Here is a 25,661-nt window from a genome sequence, read left to right on the forward strand (position 1 = left end):
GCACTAAAATGCGGACAAACCACCAGAGCCGGCCTTCTCAGCCTCCCCTCCTCCTGTTGTCTCCCACCACTGACGTCTGGCTGTTCATCAGATTTGCCAAGGTCGTTCTCTGCACCTCTACATTTGTTATTCCTCTACCTAGAAATATTTCTTCCGGATCCTCCCAAGGGCTGTCCTTTCCTGTTCATCAGCTCTCTGCTGAGACTCTCCTCCCCAGGGAGGCCTTCCCAGGCTACTCAAGGGTAAAAAGCTGGCCCAGCTCCCAACCCACCTTCCATCCTGTTTGGCTTCCTCAGGACACGTCCCTGGGATTATTTGCTTATTCACTGTCTGTAGAATTCTTGGTATAGCTCAAAGTTTGGAGAAATAAATGCTACATTTATTTCTTAAAATTTGTGTCTCCTTCTCCTCAGACATCATTTGAGATAAGAAGTACATCTTTAATCCACCACCCAATGTCAAGAAGTTGCTCAACAGATAGGCTGTTCAAGCAGATGCTTTAAATTGTGGGAAGAAATGTCTGCCATGTTTGTCTTTTTTTTTTTTTAACTTGTCCCTGAGACAAGGTCTTTATGAGACTTGATTGAAAGTTTAATTGAATTGCCCCATTTGCTTTATCCTGATTTGTTAAGGTAGCATAAATAAGAAAGTGATCAGAATGCTTTTTATGGGCATAAAAATAAAAGAGAGAGTTATGAATGTGTCACCCTTAAAAGCAACTCCTGTTGAGATACTAATAGTTTCTACTGTGAGAAAATTTCTAAACTAATTTTGTCAGCTCTATCTTATCATTTTATTTGGTACTGACACCTTATAACCCACAAATGTAACTCAGGAGATCCTTATTAATGGGGAACCAAGGCTTCAATCTTTGTGGAAAGATTTATACAATTTAAAATGATGACACATTTCATTCCAGGGAAGATCATATCTCTTTAGGCTGTCCTGGTTGAAGCCTGATTTAATCCCAAGTTTAAGATGTGAGAGACCTAGGTTCTTTTATATAAAAAAGTCTGGACCGCATCTTTTCTGGCTGCCCCTCCTCATGGAGGTTTTAACTCCAACAGCAGTTTCCTGACACTGGGAGCTAAAGTCACCCACCCCACCCCCAACCCCGATCCTCGAGTCCCTCACCACCCATGCCTTCTGGTCACAGCTGCACGGATACCATCCCCAGTGCTCGTCAGCTTCTTCACTGCCTTCCTTTCTCCTGCAGTAAGGCTCTGTGAGGGCAGGGATTTTGCCTGATTTTTACAGGAGCTAGAACACAACCCAGCAAACATTAGGCACTTAATAAATGACTGCACGGACCAGACCAAGGCTTCCATTTCTTGAGTCAAGGTCTCAGGTTGGTTGGCCCAGAAGTCTACTCTGAAACGAGGTGGTAAGTCAAAGTCATTTAAAAAGGGCGTATTAGGGAGTTGTTAGGAGCCGAGGCAGGGAAGGAGGAGGAGGAGCAGGAAGGGAGCCGTCAAGGATGTGTTGTGGTTGCATGTCCTTTATTGTGGGCAGTTGGGCTGCAAACCCTTTAGGGGCCTCTGGAGACAGTGCAGAGCTTGTAGCAGAATCACCTACCAAAGGGCTGCCAGGGTCAGACTCCTTCCTGCCAGCTCCTAGCTAAGGGCTGCTCCTGGGGGCTGTGAATGCTTCCAGTCTGCTCAGCATGCACACAAACAGACCTGCATTGCCCAGAGTGTCTGCAGTCAAAGGCTTGCAAGGGCTTGCCTTTGGAACCCTCGGGACTGGCCCCCAGCAGCTAGCTGCCCTAGCCGAAGCCAACTGGGGGCGTGTGGGGGTGTAGGGGGGGCTGCTCAGGAGGAATCTGCACCAGGGCCCTACTGTGTGCTTATGTAAATTATAGCAGTTTATTTGAAAACACACATTTTCTAGTATACTACTTCGTTTTTTGTTTTAGTAAAATGGTTTTACTGGAACACAGAAATTTTCAATTTTCTCTAATCTCTTGATCTCCTCCCTGTAATTTCTGCCATCCTTTCAAAACTGAGATAATGAGAGCATTACTTAATGGTGTTTTTTTTTTGCTGGTAGTGTACCTTAACTATGTTTAAAGGTAAATCTTAGTTCAGGGTTTATGTATTTTTAATATATACTTAGCTCAATTTCATATGTACACAGATCTCCTAGAACTTTTTCAAGGCTGGGGAAATAATGTATACTTCTCAGTATTTTTCCAAAGTTCCAATAAAATATTATTATTAACAAACAACTATTGTCTATTATATTCAAAACATTGTGATAAGTGTTTTGAGGACACAAATAAGAATCAGATGAGAGGGGTTAATGTGGTAGGAGAAGAGTAAATGAAACAAGTTGGGATTGGGAGGGAGACAAACCATAAGTGACTCTTAATCTCACAAAACAAACTGAGGGTTGCTGGGCAGAGGGGGGTTGGGGGGGGTTATGGACATTGGGTAGGGTATGTGCTATGGTGAGTGCTGTGAAGTTTGTAAACGTGGAGATTCACAGACCTGTACCCCTGGGGGAAAAATATATATATATATATGTTTATAAAAAATAAAATTATTAAAAAAAAAAAAAAGAATCAGATGAGAATACTGACCCACAGGAGTCTTTGGTTGTGTAGGATACAGGATATGAATTAAAGTTCTCGGTCTATATCACACAGCACATTATACATCCTTCCAAATGTAAGTCTAAAATTATCATCCCTGAAGTCTGACAAATGTTTCTTTTTGTTGTTTATTTTTTAAGTGTACAGTTCAGTGGTTTTTAGTATATTTGTAAAGCTGTGTACCATTACCACTGATATCTAATTTCAGAATACAGTCACCACCCAAAAGAAACCCAATTTCTGTTAGCAGTCACTTCCCATTCTCCTCTCCTCCCAACCCCTCAAGACCACTCATCTACTCTGTCTCTAAAGATTTGTCTATTCTGGACATTCCATGTGAATGGAATCATATAATATGTGGCCTTTTGTGTCTGGCTTTTTCACCTGGCATAATGCTTTTGAGATTCAGTCAGGACATAGCATGAATTAGCACTTTATTCTTTTTTTCATTAAAAATTTCTAAACAATTTATTCACATACTGTAAAACTCACCCTTTAAAAGTATACAGTTCAGGGGTTTATAATATATTCAAAAAGTTATACCACCATATATCTTCATCAACCCAGAAAGAACCCCCATCTCCCTTCATCTTCATTCTTTTTTATGGCTAAATAATATTCCACTGTATGGATCCCCCCCCCCCGCCCCCGTTTAACCATTCATTGGGTGACGGACATTGGGTGGCTCATATCTTTTGGCTATTCTGAATAACGCTGCTATGAAGATTCTTCTACAAGTTTTGATATATGCACATTTTTTCAATTCTCTTGGGTAAACACCTAGAGTTACCATAGCCCCCGGTAATCCCACTTCCTATGTTTAACATTTTGAGAAAGTGCTGCACTGTTTTCTAGAGTGCCTGCACCATCTCCTATTTCTACCAGCAATGTAGTAGTATTCCAACTTCTCTACATCCTTGTCAACAACTCTTGGTACTGTGTATCTTTTTCATGATAGCCATCCTGGTGGGTGTGAAGTTGGACCCCACCATGGTTTTGAGTTGCAGTCCCCTTACGACTAGTGAGGTTGAGCTATCTACTTGTCCTTACTGGCCATTTGTATATGTTCTTTGGCTGACCCATGAGTTCTATTGTCAACCAGGTTTTTACATATATAATAAAAGTTTGCACACTCTGCCTACAAGTCCAGGTTTGAGTTAGAATGTTGACATGGATCCTGAGATCTGGAACTTAAGATAATTTAGGGGTGCCTGGGTGACTCAGTGGGTTGAGCCTCTGCCTTAGGCTTGGGTCATGGTCTCAGGGTCCTGGGATCGAGGCCCGCATCGGGCTCTCTGCTCAGCGGGGAGCCTGCTTCCCCCCCTCTCTCTCTGCCTGCCTCTCTGCCTACCTGTGATCTCTGTCAAATAAATAAAATCTTTAAAAAAAAATTTTAAATGTGCTCTGTTGTGACTTTCAAAGGATATAGAACTGATTTGTAATTAAAAACCAGTCTGTGAAAATTCCCCAAATATCCAGTTTCTTAAAACAAACCCACAGAACGACCAAGACCTACCTTTTGGACCAGCGGTAGCAGGCTCTTCCTTGACCACAGCAATTCAAGCCCGGTATTCTGTGTCCCCCGGATCTTTTCATTATCATACCTTCTCTGAAAGAGATACCAAGTTAACCCAGGGTCTTTGGATTTCCAACTCGCACTTTGCTGATACAGCCTCAGGACTTGGGACTAAATAAACTGTTTCATTCTCACATCACATTCCTCTCCTTCCTTCTTCACCGGCACATTCACTAGGTGGATACTCTAGCAGCTGATCCCTAAAAGCACCTGGTCGGATTGGCAGCAGCAAAAGGCTCTTCCACATAATGCAGGACTTTAAGCATCCTAGCTTCTGGTTCCCTGTCCTGAGTGTACCCTCCAGTCATTGCAACAAGCTGAAAAAGACCCTGCACATTGCCAAAGGCCCGCACAGGGACGGTTTACCTGCTGTTGAGACCACTGGGGGTGCTCGCCCACCAGTTCCCAAATATTCCTCATCCTTCTTCCTACAGTTCTAGGACCAACCCATACCAAAGGAATAGAGCACAGCTCTTAGAGCTTTGGAAAGAGAAATGTCTTGATTTTGAAAAGTAGGACAAGACATAACAATACTAATGGCCTAACAAAAGGAAAAAATGAAAACCACTACTAACAAGGCTCTTAGCCCTAAAGAAACTAAGCGCTCACGTGCTCACTTTATGAAGGAAAATAATCATTAAGTAAATGTCAATCTCGTTACTTAGCATAAATTTTTAATCAATTTTTAGATTGGCAGCATTTTTAATCATGAAAATGACTGATAAACAGCTAACTTTTATAAGTTATTAAAAAGAAGGGATTCGGTATATTTCATTTTTTAAAAACTGAGCTACAGCTGATAGACATTATACCAGTTTCAGTGTATAAGACATTAATGTGGTATTTGTATATACTGCAAAAATGATCACCTCAATACATCTAATGAACATCCATCACTGTACACAGTTATAACTTTTTTTTCTTGTGACGAGAACTTTCAAGATCTCTTCTCCTAGCAACTTTCAAACATACAACACAGTACGTTTATTTCTAATGCTTTCTCCCACATAACGTATTTGCTACCTGTATGAAACACCCCTAATGTTGGGCCATAGGCAACCTATGTGCTGGAAGCACAAAAGAAAGGGGATGGGGCCGCTGCTACCAGTGTTCAATACAGCAAGGTAGCACTGTGTATAAACAGATGTCCCGAGCGGCTCGGACTCTGTCGGGAAGAAAAGCAGCAGGTAGTGAAGCCAGTAAGATCTGTCCCTATGGCCCGCCGGTAAATCAAAGGGTAATACTTATCAACTTTCCCTCTTCTCTTTAACACGCAACACTGGAACTTACATGCCCTTTGGTCCCAAATCATGGATGAAAGACAGCTGGCTTATGTCAAGGAATTCTGTCTGAAAAAGAGGTCAAAAATCCTTATTTTAGAAAGACAGAAAGAAAAAAGAAAAATTTATACATTTGAAAAAAAATCAACAACATGCATTAGATACTGCATGTGTAAACACATCTGGGGGATGACACCGGGCAACACAATGGCATCGCTCGCCCTGGAAGAACAGATCAGAGGTCTATGTATAATTAAGACACAACCAAGAAAGTGAAGTGTGCTCTCAAAGGTAAAGACAGAATGCTCAAGAAAGTCACCAGGAGAGATTTTACTCCCCAAATTCTTCTGTGTTTTTGTTGTTGGGGAAGGAGGATTGTGTGGCATAGCGTACACACTAACAATAGGGTTGTGTGAAGGCGGTGATGTTGGTGCCAGATTCTGGAGGGTGGATTAGGCTTGGCAAGTGGAAATGGGAGATGAAGGGGGAGAGAGGACAGGGAAAGTGTACAAAGGTCATCAGGTATACAGTTGAGCTACAATAAGCAAGATGAAGAGAGTAATGTAAAGTTAAATGGTAGAGTGCGTTGAAGGGAGTTTGCAGAGATCTTTGAACATCAGGAATACCAGAATATTTTAATACAAATGAAATAAAATAAGGGGTGCCTGGGTAGCTCAGTTAGTTGAGAATCTGACTCTTGATTTCATCTCAGGTGATGATCTCAGGGTTGTGAGATCAAGTCCTGCCAACAGGCTCGTGCTCAGCGGGCAGTCTGCTCAAGATTCTCTTTCTCCTTCTCCCTCCGACCCTCTCCCCACCCCACACTCTCTCTAAAGAAAGAAATAAAATAAAATAATTTTACATACAAATAATATAAAAATAACGATTTTTAGTGAGTAGAAAAGGAAGAGAATTTCATGCCCACCTTTACCTTATAAATTATGGGAAGATAAAAACTACAAATATTATGATGACAACATCAACAGCTAACATTTACTGAGTGCTTAATATCTGTTGGCCCTGTACTAAGCATTTTTCATACATTATCTCAGATCTCTCTGAAATAGGTGCTATTTTTCCCCTTGTACAGAAGAGGACACTGAGCTTTAGAGCAGGGATAGGCAAACTTTCTTGGCAAAGAAGTCAGACATAAAAATTTTAGGCTTTGTGAATCATATACTTGTACTATTATGAAATAAAAGCAGCCACAGATAATACATAAATGAACAAGCATGGTTGTATTCCATTAAAACTTAATTTACACATACTAAAATAAAAATTTAATATAATTTTTATGTCACAAAATATTGTTCTTTTAAAAAAATGTTCAAGCATTTAAGAACATAAAAACTATTCTTAGCTCATAGACCATATAAAAATAGGCAGTGCAATCGATCTGGTCCATAGGCCATAATTTACCAACCCCTGGTGTAGAGATGTTAGATAAATTGTCCAAGACAGAGGCACCTGGATGACACCATCAGCTAAGCATGATGGGTTTTAGCTCAGGTCTTGATCTCAGGGTTGTGAGATCCAGCCCCAAGTCGGGCTCCACGCTCAGCACACTGTTTGCTTTCGACTCTCTCTTCCTCCATCTGCCCTCTCCACCCCCGCATGCGCTCACTCTCTAAAATAAATCAATAAATCTTTTTAAAAAACTGTCCAAGATAACAGAATTAGCAAGGGATAGATTCAGAATTAGGTCAGACCAAACAGTTTCCTCAAAACAAAGCTGCAAAAGCAGTAAATCATTTGCCAAGAGTATTAGATGAAAATGTGAAAGCACAAAGCGAAAACCAATGGACATTATGTAATTCTCAGCATACGCAGGAGTTTCACCTCATGTATTACTTGAAAGAGTTAGAGTTGGACATTATTTGGCTCCCAAATTACAGAATTTTCCTTAAAAGTAGCCACAGTAGGCCCAGATCTACCAGTGGTTGTACATCATGTCAATAACAGCCTTAACAGAAAATTCAAAATCAAGAAGATATGCTCCTGGCATCAGGAAGCAGATGGGAGACCAGATACAGAAGACACTCCCCATCAACAAAGTTCTGTGGGAAGAACCACAACAATTACATGTCAAGTAGTTACAGAGGAAGATGTCCAGTTTCCAGGCTGATTTGACTCCTAAGAAGAAATGGCATTTGAGCCAAGCTTGTAAATGGGATTAATAAAATGAAACCCAACAGTCAGGGCACCTAGGTGACTCAGCCTCTGCCTTCGGCTTGGGGTATGGTCTCCGGGTCCTGGGATTGAGCCCCACATTGGGCTCTCTGTTCAGCAGGGAGCCTGCTTCCCGCTCTCTCTCTCTCCCTGCCTCTCTGCCTACTTCTGGTATCTCTGTCAAATAAATAAATAAAATCTTTAAAAAAAAAATGAAATCTAATAGTTTTTCTTTAATGTTTTATATATGTGATTGGAAATAATCTATTATTAAATTTGTAAGCAAAAAATTACCAATCTCTCACTGCTGTGAGTCACCCAATTAAGTGCTTCCAATTCTTTCTTGGATTATTTGTAAAAATTCAGAAAGACTTATTTTTAACACTCTGAGGACCCAGGAATTGCACTACTGGCTATTTACCCCAAAGATACAGATATAGTGAAAGAAGGGGCACATGCACCCTAATGTTCATAGCAGCAATGTATGATAGCCAAATAGCCAAACTGTGGAAGGAGCCCAGATGCCCTTCAACAGACAAAAGGATAAAGAAAATAGGGCCCATATATACAATGGAGTATTACTCAGCCATCAGAAAGGATGAATACCCACCATTTGCATCGACATGGACAGAACTGGAGGAGATTGTGCTGAGTGAAATAAGTCAAGCAGAGAGAGTCAATTATCATATGGTCTCACTCATATGTGGAACACAGGGAATAGAGCAGAGGATCACAGGGGAAGGGAGGGAAAACTGAATGAGGACAAACAGACAGGGAGACAAATCATAAGAGACTCTGGACTCTGGGAACCAAACTGAAGGTTACAGAAGGGAGTGGGGTGGGGGGATGGGGTGGCCAGGTAATGGGTATTAAGGAGGGAACAAGTGGTGATGAGCCCTGGGTGTTATATGCAACTAATGAATCGTTAAACACTACAACTAAATACTTACGATGTACTGTATACTGGCTAAGTGAACATAATAAAAAAATTAAAATTAAAATATTAAAAATTAAATTCAGAAAGACATGGGGCACCTGGGTGGCTCAGTCCATTAAGCATCTGCCTTTGGCTCAGCTTATGATCTCAGGGTCCTGGGACCAAGACCCACATCAGGCTCCCTGTTCAACAGGGAGACTGTTTCTCCCTCTCCCTATGCCCCTCCCCCACTAGTGTTTTTTGTCTCTCTCTTCCTCTCACTTACTCGCTCTCAAATAAATAAAGATAATCCTCAGAAAAAAAATCCAGAAAGACTTAAAAACCCCCAACCAAATATATCTTCACATTAAATTTTTTATAAAGATTCTATGAAGACTTTACAGTTCATTCTTGTATAAAACATTGTGATTCAGTACCATATTTTAAAAATCTGATCTGTGGAAACGCTTGTTATTAGAAGTGACACTGCAGACTCTGAACATAGAATCCAAAATGTTTTAAAACCCTAAACCATAACTTCTCATTTAATCTCTAGGGAGCAGAGAGAAAATGTCAATCCTAGTTTACACTGGAAGAAACTACTACAGAGGTATAACTAATTTATATGCAAAGCTACAGAACAGTTAAATGGAGGAACAGGAAATGAAAAGCAAAAATCAAGGAAACAATATTCCACAGGGCTGACTGATCTCTTGAATAATGTATTAATCAATATTATTTTTCCAACTTGTGAGAAGTACAAGTAAATGTTAGGCAAACAGGGAAATAAAGTTCCAAAGACAAGGGACAAGCAATTAGCCCAAGGGGTAACAACAAGCCCTGGAAATTACCTGACAATCATGCATTCAGGGTTCCTCTAGCCCATCTTTGTACTGGAAGGGGGGCGGTTTCAGAGGCCACCTTGATGCCTGAGGCAGCAAAATGCCCAAGCAAGTGCCCCATCGGGAAATTCTCGGAAGCAAGGGAGACAAAAGTGCTGGTTTGGGCAGTGCCCTTCTGGAAAGGGTAGGAGGTTGGCTCACTTACTCCAGGAAAGCTTGCCTTCCAGGTCAGACAATGAACACAGCCCCAGAGAAAAGAGAAGACATCTCATCAGTGGAGGAAACAGGCCGGACTCTCTCATCTCTTAAGACTCAATCATGAGAATGACAAGACGTCCCTTACTTTGCAGGCGCAGCTGTTTAACAGCACAGCTTCTCCCCGTTGGCATGGAAACACTGTGGGCATCTTCATTCACCTTTACCCATTCTTCCCCTCAAACTGAATTCACTCACCGTATAAAACAAGGGAGGGGTGAACTCAGTATTGTCTGTCTGTGGAATGCTTATCTTCAGATTCCTTACTTCCCAGAGGGTGATTAGCTTGAAATCACCCTCTAGGAGGTAAGGAATCTGAGTTACCACAGTCAAATGTCAGTCAAACTGGAAGTTAGCAATAGCATCCTGTCAACCTAAGATGCTTCTGGAAATGATGCATTTCATTCCCTTTCTAGATTTTAATCTTCAGCTGGAAAAAAGGTACATTTCCTGTTCCTTTTTTTCTTTTTAAATTTTATTTATTTGACAGACAGAGATCACAACTAGGCAGAGAGGCAGGCAGAGAAGAAGGGAAGTAGAATCCCTGATGAACTGAGTGCCCGATGCAGGGCTCGATCTCAAGACCCTGAGATCATGACCTGAGCTGAAGGCAGAGGCTTCAACCCACTGAGCCACTGAGGCACCCACATTTCCTGTTCCTAATGACTCTTCCTTTAAATTCCCTGCAAGCCATGCATTTTCCAGTTACTAATTAAAATGCTCCCTGTTGGGTTCAGTATTAGAACTAGCACCAATACAACTTAGAATATAAAAGGAATTCTGTTTGAGATTTTGTATTTTGTATGTTACAATTGAGTAAACACATTCTTTTTTTAAAAACATATTTATGTCTTGAGCAGAGTGCAAAGACATGTATACCTATTTTACAAATGAGTAAACAGAATGAATTACCAATAATCTCTGAGGGAATTATCTGATGTTAAATCCACTAAAACACTAAGATGACATGTTTTTCAGACCCTCAAGGAGGAAGAAGGAATTTACAAAGTTATACTCCTGGAAAAAAAAATTCCTGATCTAAATACTAACTTAACCAATGACCATAGGAAAATAAAGAAAACTGTTCGTGTTTGGTTTCATTGAAATTCTATGGAAATTAGAGATGTGATCCTATCTGACCCTTGACCTATGATCCATGATCTCTGGCCTAAAGACCCAAATTAACTTCTAATAAGCTTGTTTTACAGTTAAAAAGTATAAATTAATTATATGTGACTGTATAAAAATTACTTTTAATATGATTTTACAGACAATAGTTTTAATATTTCTCACAATTATCAAAGGATACACAAAGATGCCAATCTAATTTCACAAATATGAGGCAAAAGCCTGTAAATCTAGTCTCTAGGCCAAATTACATTATGTGACAATTTAATAACGTTAGAAAATTAAGACAGATTGAATTGTATCTTATGTCTGAATCATTCTGGAGAATTCCATTCTTAGGGTAAATAAGTAGCTATCAAAAATGTGAGGTAACATATATTTGGGTCAGTTGAGACCAGGTTTTCCCTTTTAGAGGAAATGTTTAGAAGACATTCTAGAATTTCTAGATAAAATATGGCTCAACTCTGGAAAGATTTTCATGATTGGAAAAGAAAATGAACATTTAAGAAAATGTACACATTTTTTAATCAACATAAGAATCCAAAATGTAGTACTATACACAGAAAGAGAAGACTAAACTTAGCAATTACTGTTCTAAAGCCAAAAGAAATAGCACCAATAAAGTCATAGGCAGGCAGAAGAGTAAAACAAATGCAAAACCATCGCATACTGGTACTAGCACACATTTAAATACTCCTCTGTGTATCTCTTCAGAGAACACAACAGGAAACAGCATTTTTAGCCATAGCAATGACCAGTTATATAATCGGAAATAACAGCAGTGACATCCTTACTCATTACACTCTCTCAAAGATGCATGTTCCTGAGTCCCAGAAGGGAAGAAAATCTCTCCCATCCTCCTCCTCTTGAGAGCCTCCGGTTGGACCCAAGTTGCTGGTTTTCCTGGGAAAACTCCTCCAGGATTAGGAAACCACATATGCTCCTTCAAGTCCACCAAATGAACAGTGCAAGCTGCCGCAGAAGGTGGGCCATGGGCTCGGCCCCAGATCATTTGTGCTTGGGGGGACCAGGGGACAGGATGGGGGCTTGTCCAGCCTCCAGATAATACCCTGACAGGCAGCAAGATTGCAGTGAGTCACCAGAAAACTCCAAAGAGTGAAGGAGCTCTTGCTTCCTCTCCTAACACAGAAGCCTTCCTTCCTTCTTTCTTTTCTCTTTTCTTTTTTTTTTTTTAAGATTTTTTTATTTATTTGAGAGAGAGAGAGAGCAAGTGCACAAGTGTGGGATGGGGAAGGAGCAGGAGGAGGGAAGAGAGGGGGGGAAGACTCTCATGCAGATTCTGCCTTGATGTGGAGCCCCATGCAGGCTCGATCACAGGGCTCTGAGATCATGACCTGAGCAGAAACCGATAGACAGATGATTAACTAACTGAGCCCCACAGGTACCCCTTCCCTCTATTTAAGTAATGGCATTCTCTAAACTAGAGGCCACATCTAGTAGGCCGGGACAGCCTACTCTTAATTTCTGCCCCTATACCATATATATACATTCAACCCCCGAGCGTTGCAGTTTCTACACACATAGATGCAAAAATACAATAACCCAGGACATTCTCAGTTATCTGGACTTTTAGATAATTGAAGTTTAACCCTTTAAAAACATGCCTTCAAGGCCTCTAAGAGGACTGACCTTACTGTTTTCTGAGAACTTCTACAAAAGCCTACTCCTTCCTGCTTGGCACCTGTGGGCCTCCCAGCTGCTTCTAAGCCTCACCACGTCTTCTCTCTTTTATTTCCCCAGAGTTTTTTCCTCCCCCTCACTTTTCCCATGCTTCTCACTTTCACATGAAAAGACAGGCCTTTCATAAGCATCATGGGCCAACCTGATGGCCAACCAAGCAGGACGCTCTGTATAAACTTTGGGTATTTGACTCTGCTCAGCTGTTTCCTCACTTACTACTCAAGTGTTTTTTCCTTTAGGCTTAGAAATGCTTTTGGGTATTATTCTGGAAAGCCAAGGAGACAACGACGTCGATTTCTAGATAATCTAGCCTGGAGCAGAGTTTCAAGTTCGCTTAAATCTACTGTTCTAGACACGTTAATTTTTATATGATTTTTTTAATAGCATCACCATGAACTAAATTATTGCTGTCAAATCAATTTTGCGCTCATTAACTGTAACTTGAGGAATACCAGAGAAGTGGATACAAGCACTTCTGTTAATAAAACGATCCAACATTCAGCTGACAACTTATGATTTTATAAACTATTTCAAAATTTAAGTCACTGAACAATACTTACTGTCGCATGGTAGTTTCTATACATGGGCATTTTTAGTAGCTTTGTCAAATAATCTTCTAGTTGTTTCTGTAACACAAATATATTAGATGAGAGATAACAGTGACAGGGATGTGATCATTATCTCATTTTACCTTCTGCAAACTTATTCAATTCTTTACTTGTATTATCACGGGAAAGGAATCTTGAATAGCATTAAGGAGTTATTTCCATAGTACCCCTGAACCATTTTTCAAATTCCTTCTTGCTATTTAATGTTTTACATGCTTCTGTCTTTTAAAAACTGCTGACAAGACCCAATCTGTATATTCTTTTAATCTTCCGTAGTTACTAGCACAAGACTTGCCCATGGTAGACAGTCTAAAGGCATTTGTTGATTTTATTAAAACCCTGAATTTCCTTAATTATAACACTGAATTTACTGGTGGATATATTACTGTTTTTTTCAAAATTGTTTCGAGGGGGAGGAAGGGCAGGGAGAGGTTAAAAAAAGGAGAGAGAGACTTTCTAGTAAGTTGTACCCTGATTTCAAATATGCTCAAATGCACGAGGGTAATGTCCATCACAGTGACTATGATGATGTGTGTGGCAGTACTAACTGTTAAAGCCACAGCTTCTCATTTTCAACTGCATTCATGTAAGTGCACACAGAAACCCCACACTGTAGGGTATCTTGGAAAATATTTGTTCTAGATCGCTAAAAAGATTTCATACAAGAAGACAACTACACAAAGAAGAAATCAAATATTGCTTTCAGAACATTAAACTTTCAGATTACAGAACAGAACTGACATTTACTTGGTAACTTTCCAGCAGAAAAACTATCTCCTCCCCTGCATGTCTCTGCATCACTGTGGCAGAGGACTGGGGCCTCTGGCTTCTGTCCTACCACTCTCTGACCTGAAGGGCTCCCCCCACAGTTTGAGAATGAGACCTCACACAGATTTAGGACAAGCTACTATAAAGCCTGGAGCAAAGAGAGGGAAATATAGGTTTTTAAAAGAGTAGATCTCAAAACACTCAATGATGAGCTCAATCTTGACTCACAAAGAGCCCTAAGAGGTTCCCACTGGGAGGAAGCTTCTTCGCAGAACACTCCTCCTCCTCCGGGAAACACACCCTCCCCAGGTCAGAATGGCGTGGGGAAGGACTGCCTAACAAGTTCCAGAGAAGCCAGCCTGGGTGAGGGTTCCCGGGGTGAGAACAGTTGCAGCTGGCCCCCCAGCCCCACCCCTCAGGAGCCGCCAGGTTTCTACAGAACCACAAAATTATACTCCGAACAGCAGAAGACTGGAAGGACTTACCCTTCTGCCAAAGAACTGTTCTTCTCTGATCATGTTTTCAGAGGAACGGGGCAAACTTGGCATCTCTCGAGGCTCTTCTTTGACGTTCTGTCTTCTAAATGTGTGCCTAAAACATCCACGCATTGGAAACATTTATTATTCTTTCTAACATGATTCTAATATTACTCTTATAAAACCTTTCATAAAATGGTTTATTTTTAGAAAAGCCTATTTTAATAGAAAATATCCACTGACAATGGACAAACTAACCCATAATATCGATAAAATATTCTTCCCACCCAACTTGTATACTGGAGTAACTTTATATAATTATTCTGAGACAGTTACCTTCTGGTGGGAATGGGGATTCGGATAAAAGCTTTGTACTTGAGCAGCTCTCTGTGAAATTCTTGAAAGTGTTTGAATTTCCTCTTAACTTGCCACTTAAATTCCCCGTGTGTTAATTCAATAGTGTAAAGATTGATACTTGGCACCTACAGTGATCAATAAAAATGATTGATATTTTAGGTAATAATAAAAACTCTAAAATCTCTCCATGAACTATAGCTAATTAATAAGTAACTTAAATTTGGCTTACATATTTTGGATAAGTACTTAAGCAAAATGTTTTCTATAACAACTGATTACAGAAATAACATTCCCTTCAATGTTCACCTTATAATATACATAAAGACCAACTCTGAATCGCACCAAAGACAAACTCTACAAATCATACTGCTCCAAAAACATACACACACAAACACACACACACACACACACACCCCTGAAATAAGAAACCAGGTAAAGGAGACAATGAGTGAGGACCCTAATTAGTTATCAGCAGTAATTCTGCTTGTCCAAAAGTATAAGCAGAGAACAGACAACTGGAGTGGGGTGAGAGGAAAGCTGGAGGAAATGGATTCCAGGAACACGATATGATCTTAGCCCACTTCTCGCCCTTTGCAAATGACATTAATGTCTTCTCCTCCCGCAACATATTCCAAGGTCTGTCCTTGTCTACAATATCTCCCTGCCCTGAAGGACCACCAGTGGCCAGCAAAGGTATAGGAAAATTAGAGGGAAAGAAGCCCAGGATTTTCCTACACACAAAATACTTTTCCCAATTACTTAACTAAAATGAATCCCCACTTGAAATTTTTTTTTTAAGATTTTTTATTTATTTATTTGACAGAGAGAGAGATCACAAGTAGGCAGAGAGGCAGGCGGAGAGAGAGAGGAAGGGAAGCAGGCTCCCTGCTGAGCAGAGAGCCCCATGTGGGGCTCGATCCCAGGACCCCGGGATCATGACCTGAGCCGAAGGCAGGGGCTTAACCCACTGAGTCACCCAGGCGTGCCCCCCACTTGAAATTTTTAAAAGATTTCTTACTAAGATGCAAAGACACTGACTAGTGAATTATTTCAACCAGAAAAACTAACCTATCTGGGGGATAGTTTTGATAGAGTACAAAGTGTCAGGAAACTGAGGGATGTTTATAAAGCAGAGGAGCAGGGTGCCTGGGTGGCTCAGTCGGTTAAGTGTCTGCCTTTGGCTCAGGTCATGATCCCAGAATTCTGGGATCAAGCCCCGTGTCAGGCTCCAAGCTCAGCGGGGAGTTTCTCCTTCTCCCTCTGCACCTCCCCCCCTCTCAGACTCACTCTCTCCCTCTCTCTCTCAAAACAATAAAATCTTAAAAAAAAATAAAAATAAAAATAAAGCAGAGGAGCAGAGGAGATCCTGAAGGAAGGTCTGTGAGTTTGGAAGGCGGGGCGGAGAGTAGGGGGTTGGGTAGGGCACTGGGCACTCTGGTCCACCTAGAGGACACTGGCCTCTGCTGGGAGGTTTAGGAATCAAAGGTGTTGGGGGCGGGAGAAAGTAAGTATCTCATTCTCTGCTAGTTGATCCAGGCTCTGGTGTCACCAAGCCCATGAGGGATACCCGGCCCACTGTCATTCATTACTGATGTCTGGCACACTTGGCAAACTTCTAAAGCATGACCGCTCTGTGTAGATGTCATATATAAAACCGAAGCATGAGGATCAATGCAACCTACGTGCTCTTAAGTCTGGAATCCAACCATATCACTGGTTAATATTCAAATCTAGCATGTGCTTTGCCTCGACTTAGGATTCATGACAGTTACAACAGCTGGAAGTTGAAAAACACCACTTCTGGGGTTCAGTACTGTATGCCGCCTTTTACTTTGGCCAACATGATAAGCATCATCCTCCATCATGTTTCACACAGAAGAACGTAGGAAAACTCAGAACGGCCAGAAATGTTGCAGGCAAGTGAAAAACATTCAATTTAGGATGAACCATATGAATAAGAAAAATTACACAATTTAGGCAAGTGGCTACATTTCCTGGGATTATACTTTTCAATCCTATGAAAACTGAATACTTAGAAAATACTGCAAATGCCAAGTTTTATCCCTCACATATAAACCCCCAGTTTCATACTAAACTTCTTAGCAATTGTGAGGCAGTATGGTACCATGGAAAAAGACTAGCGCAGCCTTTTTGAAGCTTTTAAAGGTCTGAAACCCTGTGGTGCAGCCTACCAGCTGGGAAACTTCAGCCAAGTGTCACTTCTGTCAGACAACATCCCAGAAGAATTATGGGAATTCTTTAGAACTGGAGTAATTCAAAGAGTTTTCATAAAGGAATTGCTTACGAAGACATGATGGGGTAAGGAAACCCTAAAGGAAGGACAGTAACCTGGGGTTCTGAAGGCATCCCCACTCTTAAAAGGACACGAGGAAAGACCAGGTACTGGAACAAGGAGGAGAACCATATAAAGATGGCTGCCTTGGTCAAGGGACACAGCCAGCCCAAGGGGACCCCCACCTCCTATCTGGGCTCTCCACTGTCTGAGCCCTACCAGAGAACAAAAGCGGAGAGCCTCGAGGGGCAGAACACAGGGTGGAGAAGGGTGGGGCGGGGACAGGGGGCAAATGGAAATCTCCAGCCTGATAGGGCCCTAATAACATCTGCCTCCCTGGATTGTCATGCAAACGAAGAAAGACGAGAGAGAAGTGCCTTGCCTTGGGCGGGTACAGAGAATGTATTCGGTAATTAGAAAAAGTGTATTTTTATAAACCTGGAGTCACATGTAAACCTCAAGAATTTAGTTCACATATCTTAGTAAACCAAACACCAAGAAGGGTACAGATAATCCTTAGGGAACTAAACCAAACTCACCTGACGAACGGGAGTACAAGCAAGGAGAAGGTCCTGGCTTGGGAACTTGAATACTTAGCTTTGTGAATAACTTTAGGAGAACTCTCATGTTAATAATACATAGCATTATACAGTGTATGCTTCTATAATACTGTAAGGGCCAAGAGCAGGCTGCTTTGGCATGAAGATTACTTTGAGTTAAAAAGCAACCAAACCCAGCAGATCCCGGAAAAGCTCTTTATGTCCCTGACCTCCGCGGTCTAGAAAGAATTTAGCTAAAGGACCTGCTCCAGAAAGAAAGCTATCACCACAGATGACTACATTATACTATGAACTAAGCAAGGTAGACAGGGAGGAACTAGCAAGGTCTGTTCGATCAAAGTCCTCCATGTCTCCTTGTTTCAGAGTGGCTCAGCAAACATTTGTTTACCAGATATTTGCTCTTTTTCATCTCCCTGTGAACTGAATTCCTTCCCTTTGAAGTTCCAGACCCTGACCCAATTCTCCATAGTTCAGAATAACATAAATACCTGATTTTGCCCGTTTTTGGAATTTCCATGTCTATGTGGATTCCCCATACACATGAAATTAAATTTGATTTTCTTCTATTAATCTGTCTCACGTCAATTTGAGTCTTCATCTGGCTAGAAGGATCTTTGAAGGGGATAGAAAGTTCTTGCTCCCCAATAATATACAAAATTCTTGTATAATGCTATGTATTATTATTAAATCCTTATGACAAACCTATAGTGTAGGCACCATTACACCCATTATTCACACAAGGAAACGGAGAAACAGAAAGATTAAACAGCTTACTAGAGATCACAAAACAAAAACAGGAATTAAACCATGCAGCCTGGTCTGGAGTCTGGGCATTTAATCCTGTGAGCATGCTTATCCCCTCCCAATCTAAAAGCTGGTAGTCAAAATAAGAAAGCAAAGGTCATCTCAGAGACATTTCTGAGCGGGCTGTGCTCAGCAATATAGCAGGGGAGTACAGACTCCTCTCATACAAAGAGCCTAAAGGAAAGGTGGGTGTAAACTAGGAGTCAAGATATGCAGGCAAGCACAGGTAGTCAGGGCAGAACACTAAGCAAAACTAGGAGGACCAAGGTAGCACAGGGCACCCGGCAAAAGACGAGGAGGAAGGTCAGGCAGACCTGCCTGCCTCTGGAGCAAGGTTCTTCTACCCTTCCCCTAAGGCAGGAGCCAAGGTGACCTTCCACCTTCCTCAAGGTGGCCCAAGGGGGCCAAGAAAGGGCCCCCTGAGGCCCTTCCTGCCTCAGGGGAAGGGTAGAAGAAGAAACTAGAGTTTAGCCCCAGGGGACAAAGGCCACCAGCCTACAGCAACGTCCTCCACTTATCAGACTTGATCTCTGTGATAAATAGTAACCAAGCAAAGGCAGCGACTCTAACAGCCTCTAGTTCAATCCGTTTCACAGAGGGATGCTTTGCTTGAAGTCACCTTCACAGAAGATGCCTTTCCAGCACTCAAAGAGAAAAGCCCGTGAACAGGGAGGGCCTAAAGGACAGGTGCTAAGAGCGAATCAGAGTGGTGGAGGAGGCCGGCACAATTCGCTCAGCTGGGCTTCTGGGTAGTGACCCCGACCAGTCCACCAGCATCCTGGCCTGTTTCAAGAGCCAGGTGACACCATGATTTTCTTGCTAAACAAGCATTAGGAAAGCTAAGCTTTTCCTTGGCTTCTATGTGGCATTCTAGGTGGAATGGCTATGCCCCAGGAGCCCACATTAAACAGAAAATTGGGGAGAGAAGAGGACTAGGAGAGGCACTTGGCAATTTATTAAACTTAGAAATTTCCTTAGGTACCCCCCCTTTTTTTTAAGAGAGGCATTTTCCAGAATGAGGAGAGAGGCATATGAGAATAAAGACTGAACGGAAAGCAAAAACTTGAGAGGCAGTGAGGACTTAGAAGCGGTTAAAAAAAAAAAATTCTGAAAACATAGTCATCACTACAAGGAAGGAAAATGGAAGTCAGCATATCGACTTGTCTACAATGGCTAACACAAGGTGAGTCCATAAATATTCTGACCCTTGTTGTAGATGTAAAGCGTTCCACTTCCAGGACTTGGGCTTTTATTGGACAGCCGGAAAGATACGTCTGTATGTTAGGCTCCTTAAATCCTTGAGTCTTATAAATAGCAGAGAACGGAATACACGCTAAAAAACAAACAAGTAGATAACGTTATTGCAGGAATACAATGACATTGCAAGGATACACGGTATTAGCCTAACTTGCCTTTTCCGAGGATGGGCCCAAGAATCATAACTACTACAAGCAAACAGCTAATGAAGCAGTCTCAGCCCTCAAGTGAAGACACCCACAGAAAGATCCAACATAACACAATTAAAAAAGGGGAGGGAGGATCAGTCATTTGCCTGTTATTTCAAATCCGCGCTCTGCCAAGCAATGCCGATCAACTCTCTCCTCGCTCAGACCATCGGTCTTTACCTTCCTGTATCTTGGGATCGCTGGGGGAGACATCGTAATCCACCTCTTCTCCCTCAAAGTGCAGCTCCCGCGTGTCCAGATTTTCTATCAAATTACTCATGTCAGCAGCAATTTTCTGCAGTGCGGAGGTATTTACTCTTGGCTCATTTTTCAGGGACATGTTGGCTTCCGACAGGGTACGAGCAAAGGGGCTGGGGAGAAAAAGGGTTACCAGGATTTACTATTTCGAATGAATCCACACTCATTCCACAGTATGAAGCCAGGCTTAGAGACAGCACATGGAAACAAGTCAACACGCTCTGTGTGAGCCCCGGTTATCTCAAGCAACCTTGTCATTTATTTTCCTGTTTCACGTTTAAAGGATTCCTAGCCTGTAAATTAAATCCGAGTGAGATCCTTAATCACAAGCAAATAAGAAAGAGAAACACTACATTGAATAAATGCCAACATATCTTTCACCCAATTTCATTAACTTGGATAAATGAGGAGAAACTCCAGGGAGGCTGGTTTGGGGATGGTGATTCAGAGGGAAGGAATGGATTCTTAACTCTAACAAATACATGGGGGAAAAAAAGGTCAGGTAAAATTAACCCACTTTAAATATTTTCTAAAGAAAATTGAGGGCATTTTACAATAATTTCAAGAAGCAGATTTAAAGTTATTTTTGCAACAGCATAAACTTTCTAGATGTCCTCTGTAGGTGACATCCCAAGCAAAATGTATATACGATCTTTTTGAACTAGGAGGTTTGGGCCATGACAACGCACGTGTCTTGAAAGGTAACTGATGAGCATACTTCTTCTGAAAGATACTGGAGGTGCTCAAATTGTACTTCTCTCCTTTTTTAAGAGAACGGGTTCTATCTCATTTCGACATTTAATAACACAAGTCGTTGCACACCAATACCCATGGAAGAAGAGTTCATACAGATTTTATTTTTCCTTTAAAATACGGAGATTTACACCTTGAGGGCTGTCATCAGAGTTGGATGAAAAATTCCTCTTGCTGGAAATAATCTGTTACAACCAGGCCCGAAAATGGCAGGATTTTCGTAAGAATAACTCCGCCATACAGGCTCACTTATTACTATACCTCACAAACATTTACAGAGCACCTGCCGCTCACTCATTGTGAGGTGCCATGAGCAAATACATAAAGATGAACAAGACTGGTCCCTGTGATTAAGGAGCTCCTGACATGGGTACATGAAGGGCATGTGCTGAGTGCAAGACCTTCAACCTGGTTCTCTCCTACCGTTATGATCAAGAATCTGGGGGAGGGGGCCCAGGGAGAAGGCTCTGTGGCCAACGCTAAGAGAGCCTGACCAGACTTGCACAGCCCTTATGGGAACTCATCAAGTCTCTGAAACCTGTACTGCCATGGCTGGTAGAAAGAGATCTTGTCTAGAAATTCAGAAGACTGGGGTAAAGGAATGTGGCTCTGGTTTGCCCAGATCTATATAATTAATAAAACAAAGTTCTCTGTGAACTACATAATTGATCATGTTTCTCCATGCTGGCTGTAAGGAAGCCTGGAGCCACATCAGTGGCCTACAGTTAGCAAAACAGAGGCCCATCCTTGCCTACATTGCTTCCCCTCACCTTTCTTTCCCACTTGCAATTTATATTATAATAATAGTTAATGTATACTGATTGCTTCGTATGCACTTGGCTTGGTGATAGTCCTTTATACACATTATCGTGTTTATCATCAATAATAAATCTATGCAGGTTTATTTCTATTGAAGAGCTTACTATCCCCTCTTCACAGAGAAAAACACTGAGGCACAGAGAGATTAGGTAATTTGATGAATACCTCAGACAATGTGTCCAAGGTCACGGAGCTTATAAGTAGTGAAGAAGAGATTTAAAACCGGGTCTCTCTGACCCAAGAGCTGATGTTCTCAACCACAGTCTTTATCTTCCTGTACACCTTTGGTAGATACGAACGTGTCCCTGCAATAGATGGAAGTTTTAGTAAATTCGAAGTGCCCCTGGACAAGACTCAAATGGAAAGAAAGGGAAGGGACTTCCTCTTGAAGCTCAGTACTTTGGGATGGAGCCATTTACGCTCTCGGGGCCTTCGTTACTCCTTTTAAGCTAAGGACGGTGAGCATTTCATCTCTAGGGTCCCTGTAACACTAGAACCCTAACTGTAGATAAAAATATGTTCCCTATTGTTCAGCTTCCCCGTATAAGTAATCACTTTAACCCAAGAGACTAACCCAAGTAGTTTTTTGTATGAATCCGAGAAGCAGGTGACAGACGCTCTCCAACCTGGATCATTTACTGGAGGTCGGCTCGGCTTCCGTGGAGGAGCTGTTGCCTCTGGTCACAATTAAAATATTTATTTCCTTCCCCCTCACCTCAACAAACACTTACTAGATGCCACCCATGAGCCAGGTTTTGCTTCATTTAAAATACAAGCTCATGAAAAACTTAGAGGAAATGAGACAAGGTAAAACAAGTAAGAAATTACATCATATCACAGCTGCTCATGAATTTGTAAACCTTGGGTATTTTCTATTGATTAAACTGTCTTACGGTTAACTCTGCCAACTTCCTTAGCACAGCAAAGGAAAACAAGAGTTACTCCAGTGACTGTCCTCTGGGACAGAATGTCAGGTTAACATGCATGTTGAAGGTAAGATATACAGAGATCATACTGCAAGAAAAGTGGAATAAATAGTACAGAGTCACTGAAATCGAGCTAAAATAAAAATCCTTTTTCAGATAGAAAGAACTGAAGCATATAAACTTGTGAAAAACTTAAGAGAAATAGAAAGGAATCTTCTTATCATTTATACTCAAGTGCTTATTATGTGCTAATAAATAAGCATAATTTCAGCACAGTTATGTTATTTAATACTCACAATGGTACCACCTGATATTTATGATTATTCTGAAAGACTTAGTTAAGTAACTTGCCCAAGGTCACTCAACTTGTTGAGTTTACTTATTGAGTTTTACTTATAAAGTACTGAGTTTACTTATAAAGCAGATTTGTTTGGCTCTCAAATCTCATTGACTTGGTTATAGAAGTTCATAATCATTGTTTTATTTAATGGGTTGAATGTCTATAAATTAATCTTTTTTATAAGGTTTATGGTTCATAACAACAAAAGATGTTATCTAGTTCAATCCCCGTACCTTCAAAGGGATCCTACTAGCCCTACAGTCATTGTAATTATAGAAACAACATATCCCAGCAGCCTCCTGCATTTCTTTTTAGCCTTTCGTTTTTGTGGTTCATAATATTTTATAATATCACGTGGAGTTTCAGTGGACCCTAACGGTTTGTAGATTTTTTTTCCAACCTTTTGTGAAGACTCTAACCATTTAATAATGGAAAATGAACCAAACTGTCCACATTACTGCCTCCACTCATGTCCATGGTTGCTCTGTGTTGACATTTTGTCCATCAATTGTATTGCTGGTTTCATTCTTGAATATCAAACTGTAAGGCCATCCACACTTGTATGTTGTCAAACCTTAATTTATTAGCCTATGTTTTCTTTTATCTAAATTAATCTGTACTGGTGAGTGAACAGCTGCCCCAGTCACAGCCTATCTTAACCAGCAATGGGATAAGGCCTTCAGTGTTTACATTTGAGATAATGTCATTGATTTTGTTATCTCCTTATAAAATACTGCAAGATCATTATCTCTCTCTGTACCAAGTAGAGATGGCGCCCAAGGATGATAATAGCAGCTGTGTTTTATTTCTGTCTGCATCTCAATCTGGGAAGTAAATGGGGTCGATTTTTTTTCCTTCCTGGTATTGAATACTAGAATTATAATTTTTTAAAGGGAACAGCTTTTTGTTTTTTTTTAAAGATTTTTATTTATCTGACAGATCACAGGTAGGCAGAGAGGCAGGCAGAGAGAGAGGAGGAGGAGGAGGCAGGCTCCCCGCCGAGCAGAGAGCCTGACAGGAGGCTCGATCCCAGGACCCTGGAATCATGACCTGAGCCGAAGGCAAAGGCCTTAACCACTGAGCCACCCAGGCGCCCCTAAAGGGAACAGTTTTAAATGTCCTCCTGTTATTCACTGGTGAAATCAGAGAACTCTAGAGTTTTCTTCTAATATTAATGGTCAACATGACTGAGAAGTAGAACACCAAAGGAAGCAGATATTTTCCTTTCCGATAGACATAAGCAATGTCTACGCCAAAAATACAATAATAATATTAGAACTATTAATTTTTTTAAAGATTTTATTTATTAATTTGACAGAGATCACAAGTAGGCAGAGAGGCAGGCAGAGAGAGAGGAGGAAGCAGGCTCCCGGCTAAGCAGAGAGCCCGATGTGGGGCTCGATCCCAGGACCCTGGGATCATGACCTGAGCTGAAGGCAGAGGCCTTAACCCACTGAGCCACCCAGGCGCCCCAGAACTATTAATGTTAAAATAAATGTTAATGTTAGTTAATATTTGCTGACTATATACTGTATGCCAGGCACTATTCATAAAGATTAATGACACACTCTCAATGAACCTCACAACAATCTTAGGAGCAGGGCCCTATTGTTACCCCTTTTTTTTTGTTTTGTTGTTTTGTTTTAGAGAAAGAGAGACGGTGGGGGGGTGTGGGATGGGGCAGAGGTTGAGAGAGAGAGAGAGAGAGAGAATCTTAAGCAGACTCCATGCTCAGCATGCCCAGGGCTCAATCGCATGACCCCTGAAATCACCACCTGAGCCAAAATCAAGAGTTGGAGGCTTAGCCGACCAAGCACTCCAGGCACACTTATTACCCCCATTTTTAAGAAGAGAAGCTTAGAGAGAATGGGCAACTCTCCCAGAGCCTGTGGCTAGGAAGTGATTAGAGCTGGACCCAACCCTGCTTGACCTGACTCCAAAGTCCGGCTACTTAACCAGCCAGAAGTGAACTGGGGGTGTCGGGACAGCTAGACACTGAAGATATTTACTCCTTCCTTAACATTCTCACAGAATAAAACAATTCAAAAAGGAACAACAACAACAAAAATTCAGCATTCATTCTGTGAAGACAACCGACTGATTTCTTGCCTCCCTTTCTAACATAACATGCAAAGTTCTCCTCTATTTTTTAAGACCTTATTTGTGCTTGCCAAGAAAAATAAATGCAATGTATTTCCAAAGCAAAAATCACAGCATAATATTTGGATGTGAAACGAATTATAATTAGATCATTTAAAACCAAACTGAGTCACGGGGATTTCTTGTTTTCCCATTTTTCATTCTGTTGAAGTTAACTGGTGGACCCATACCATATAACCTCCCAGAGCACATTAGATAGCAATGATTTGTCCAGAACTGACTTGATGTTCCCTGAAAGGCAAACATCATAAATGTGGACTCAAGTACTAAACTCAATATCTAGTGACATAGTAAGCCCTGAATAAATATTTTTCGAGTTGAGCTGACTTTGAATAAAGTAAATGATATTATCATAGTTTACATGCCAGATAATATATTTTGAGAAAATAACACATCAAAAAAAGGAAAAAAGTCTCCTGGTGTTTAGTTGGATCTTCGATTTTTTTTTTTTTTTTTAAAGAACACGAGTTCCACAAATATCGGTGGAGGGCTTATTATGCATCTTGGACATGTAATTAAATGTCAGGGGTGGAGGGGAGAGGCGGGATGACCAAGGTTATTCTACCATTATTATCAGTGTAACCCGGGCAACCAACAGCCTCCAGGGTTTCAGCATCCCCTCTGTAAAATGTAA

General features: G+C 41.2%; 1 protein-coding gene across 4 annotated transcripts in view; it reads right to left on the reverse strand.

Annotated features, from left to right (window-relative positions):
• PLD1 (phospholipase D1) overlaps window positions 1-25,661 on the reverse strand; it is a 191,914-nt gene that overhangs the window by 93,356 nt on the left and 72,897 nt on the right. For 3 of the 4 annotated variants that reach the window (XR_004381472.1, XM_032847937.1, XM_032847938.1), the window contains 7 exons: window positions 19,952-20,142; window positions 19,532-19,659; window positions 14,649-14,794; window positions 14,322-14,427; window positions 13,021-13,086; window positions 5,460-5,518; window positions 4,110-4,202 (listed from right to left, as the gene is read on the reverse strand). Coding sequence is in view for 3 of the 4 variants with exons in the window: in XM_032847937.1 (XP_032703828.1) it covers window positions 4,110-4,202; window positions 5,460-5,518; window positions 13,021-13,086; window positions 14,322-14,427; window positions 14,649-14,794; window positions 19,532-19,659; window positions 19,952-20,111 (758 nt within the window). In the remaining variant the exon portion in view is untranslated. Of the gene's footprint in view, window positions 1-4,109; window positions 4,203-5,459; window positions 5,519-13,020; window positions 13,087-14,321; window positions 14,428-14,648; window positions 14,795-19,531; window positions 19,660-19,951; window positions 20,147-25,661 lie in introns of those variants that run through there. The other variant, XM_032847941.1, reaches the window with a different exon arrangement.

The sequence above is a fragment of the Lontra canadensis genome, unplaced genomic scaffold, assembly GCF_010015895.1.
Source record: "Lontra canadensis isolate GAN:19392208 unplaced genomic scaffold, GSC_riverotter_1.0 scaffold196, whole genome shotgun sequence".
Classification (NCBI taxonomy): domain Eukaryota; kingdom Metazoa; phylum Chordata; class Mammalia; order Carnivora; family Mustelidae; genus Lontra; species Lontra canadensis.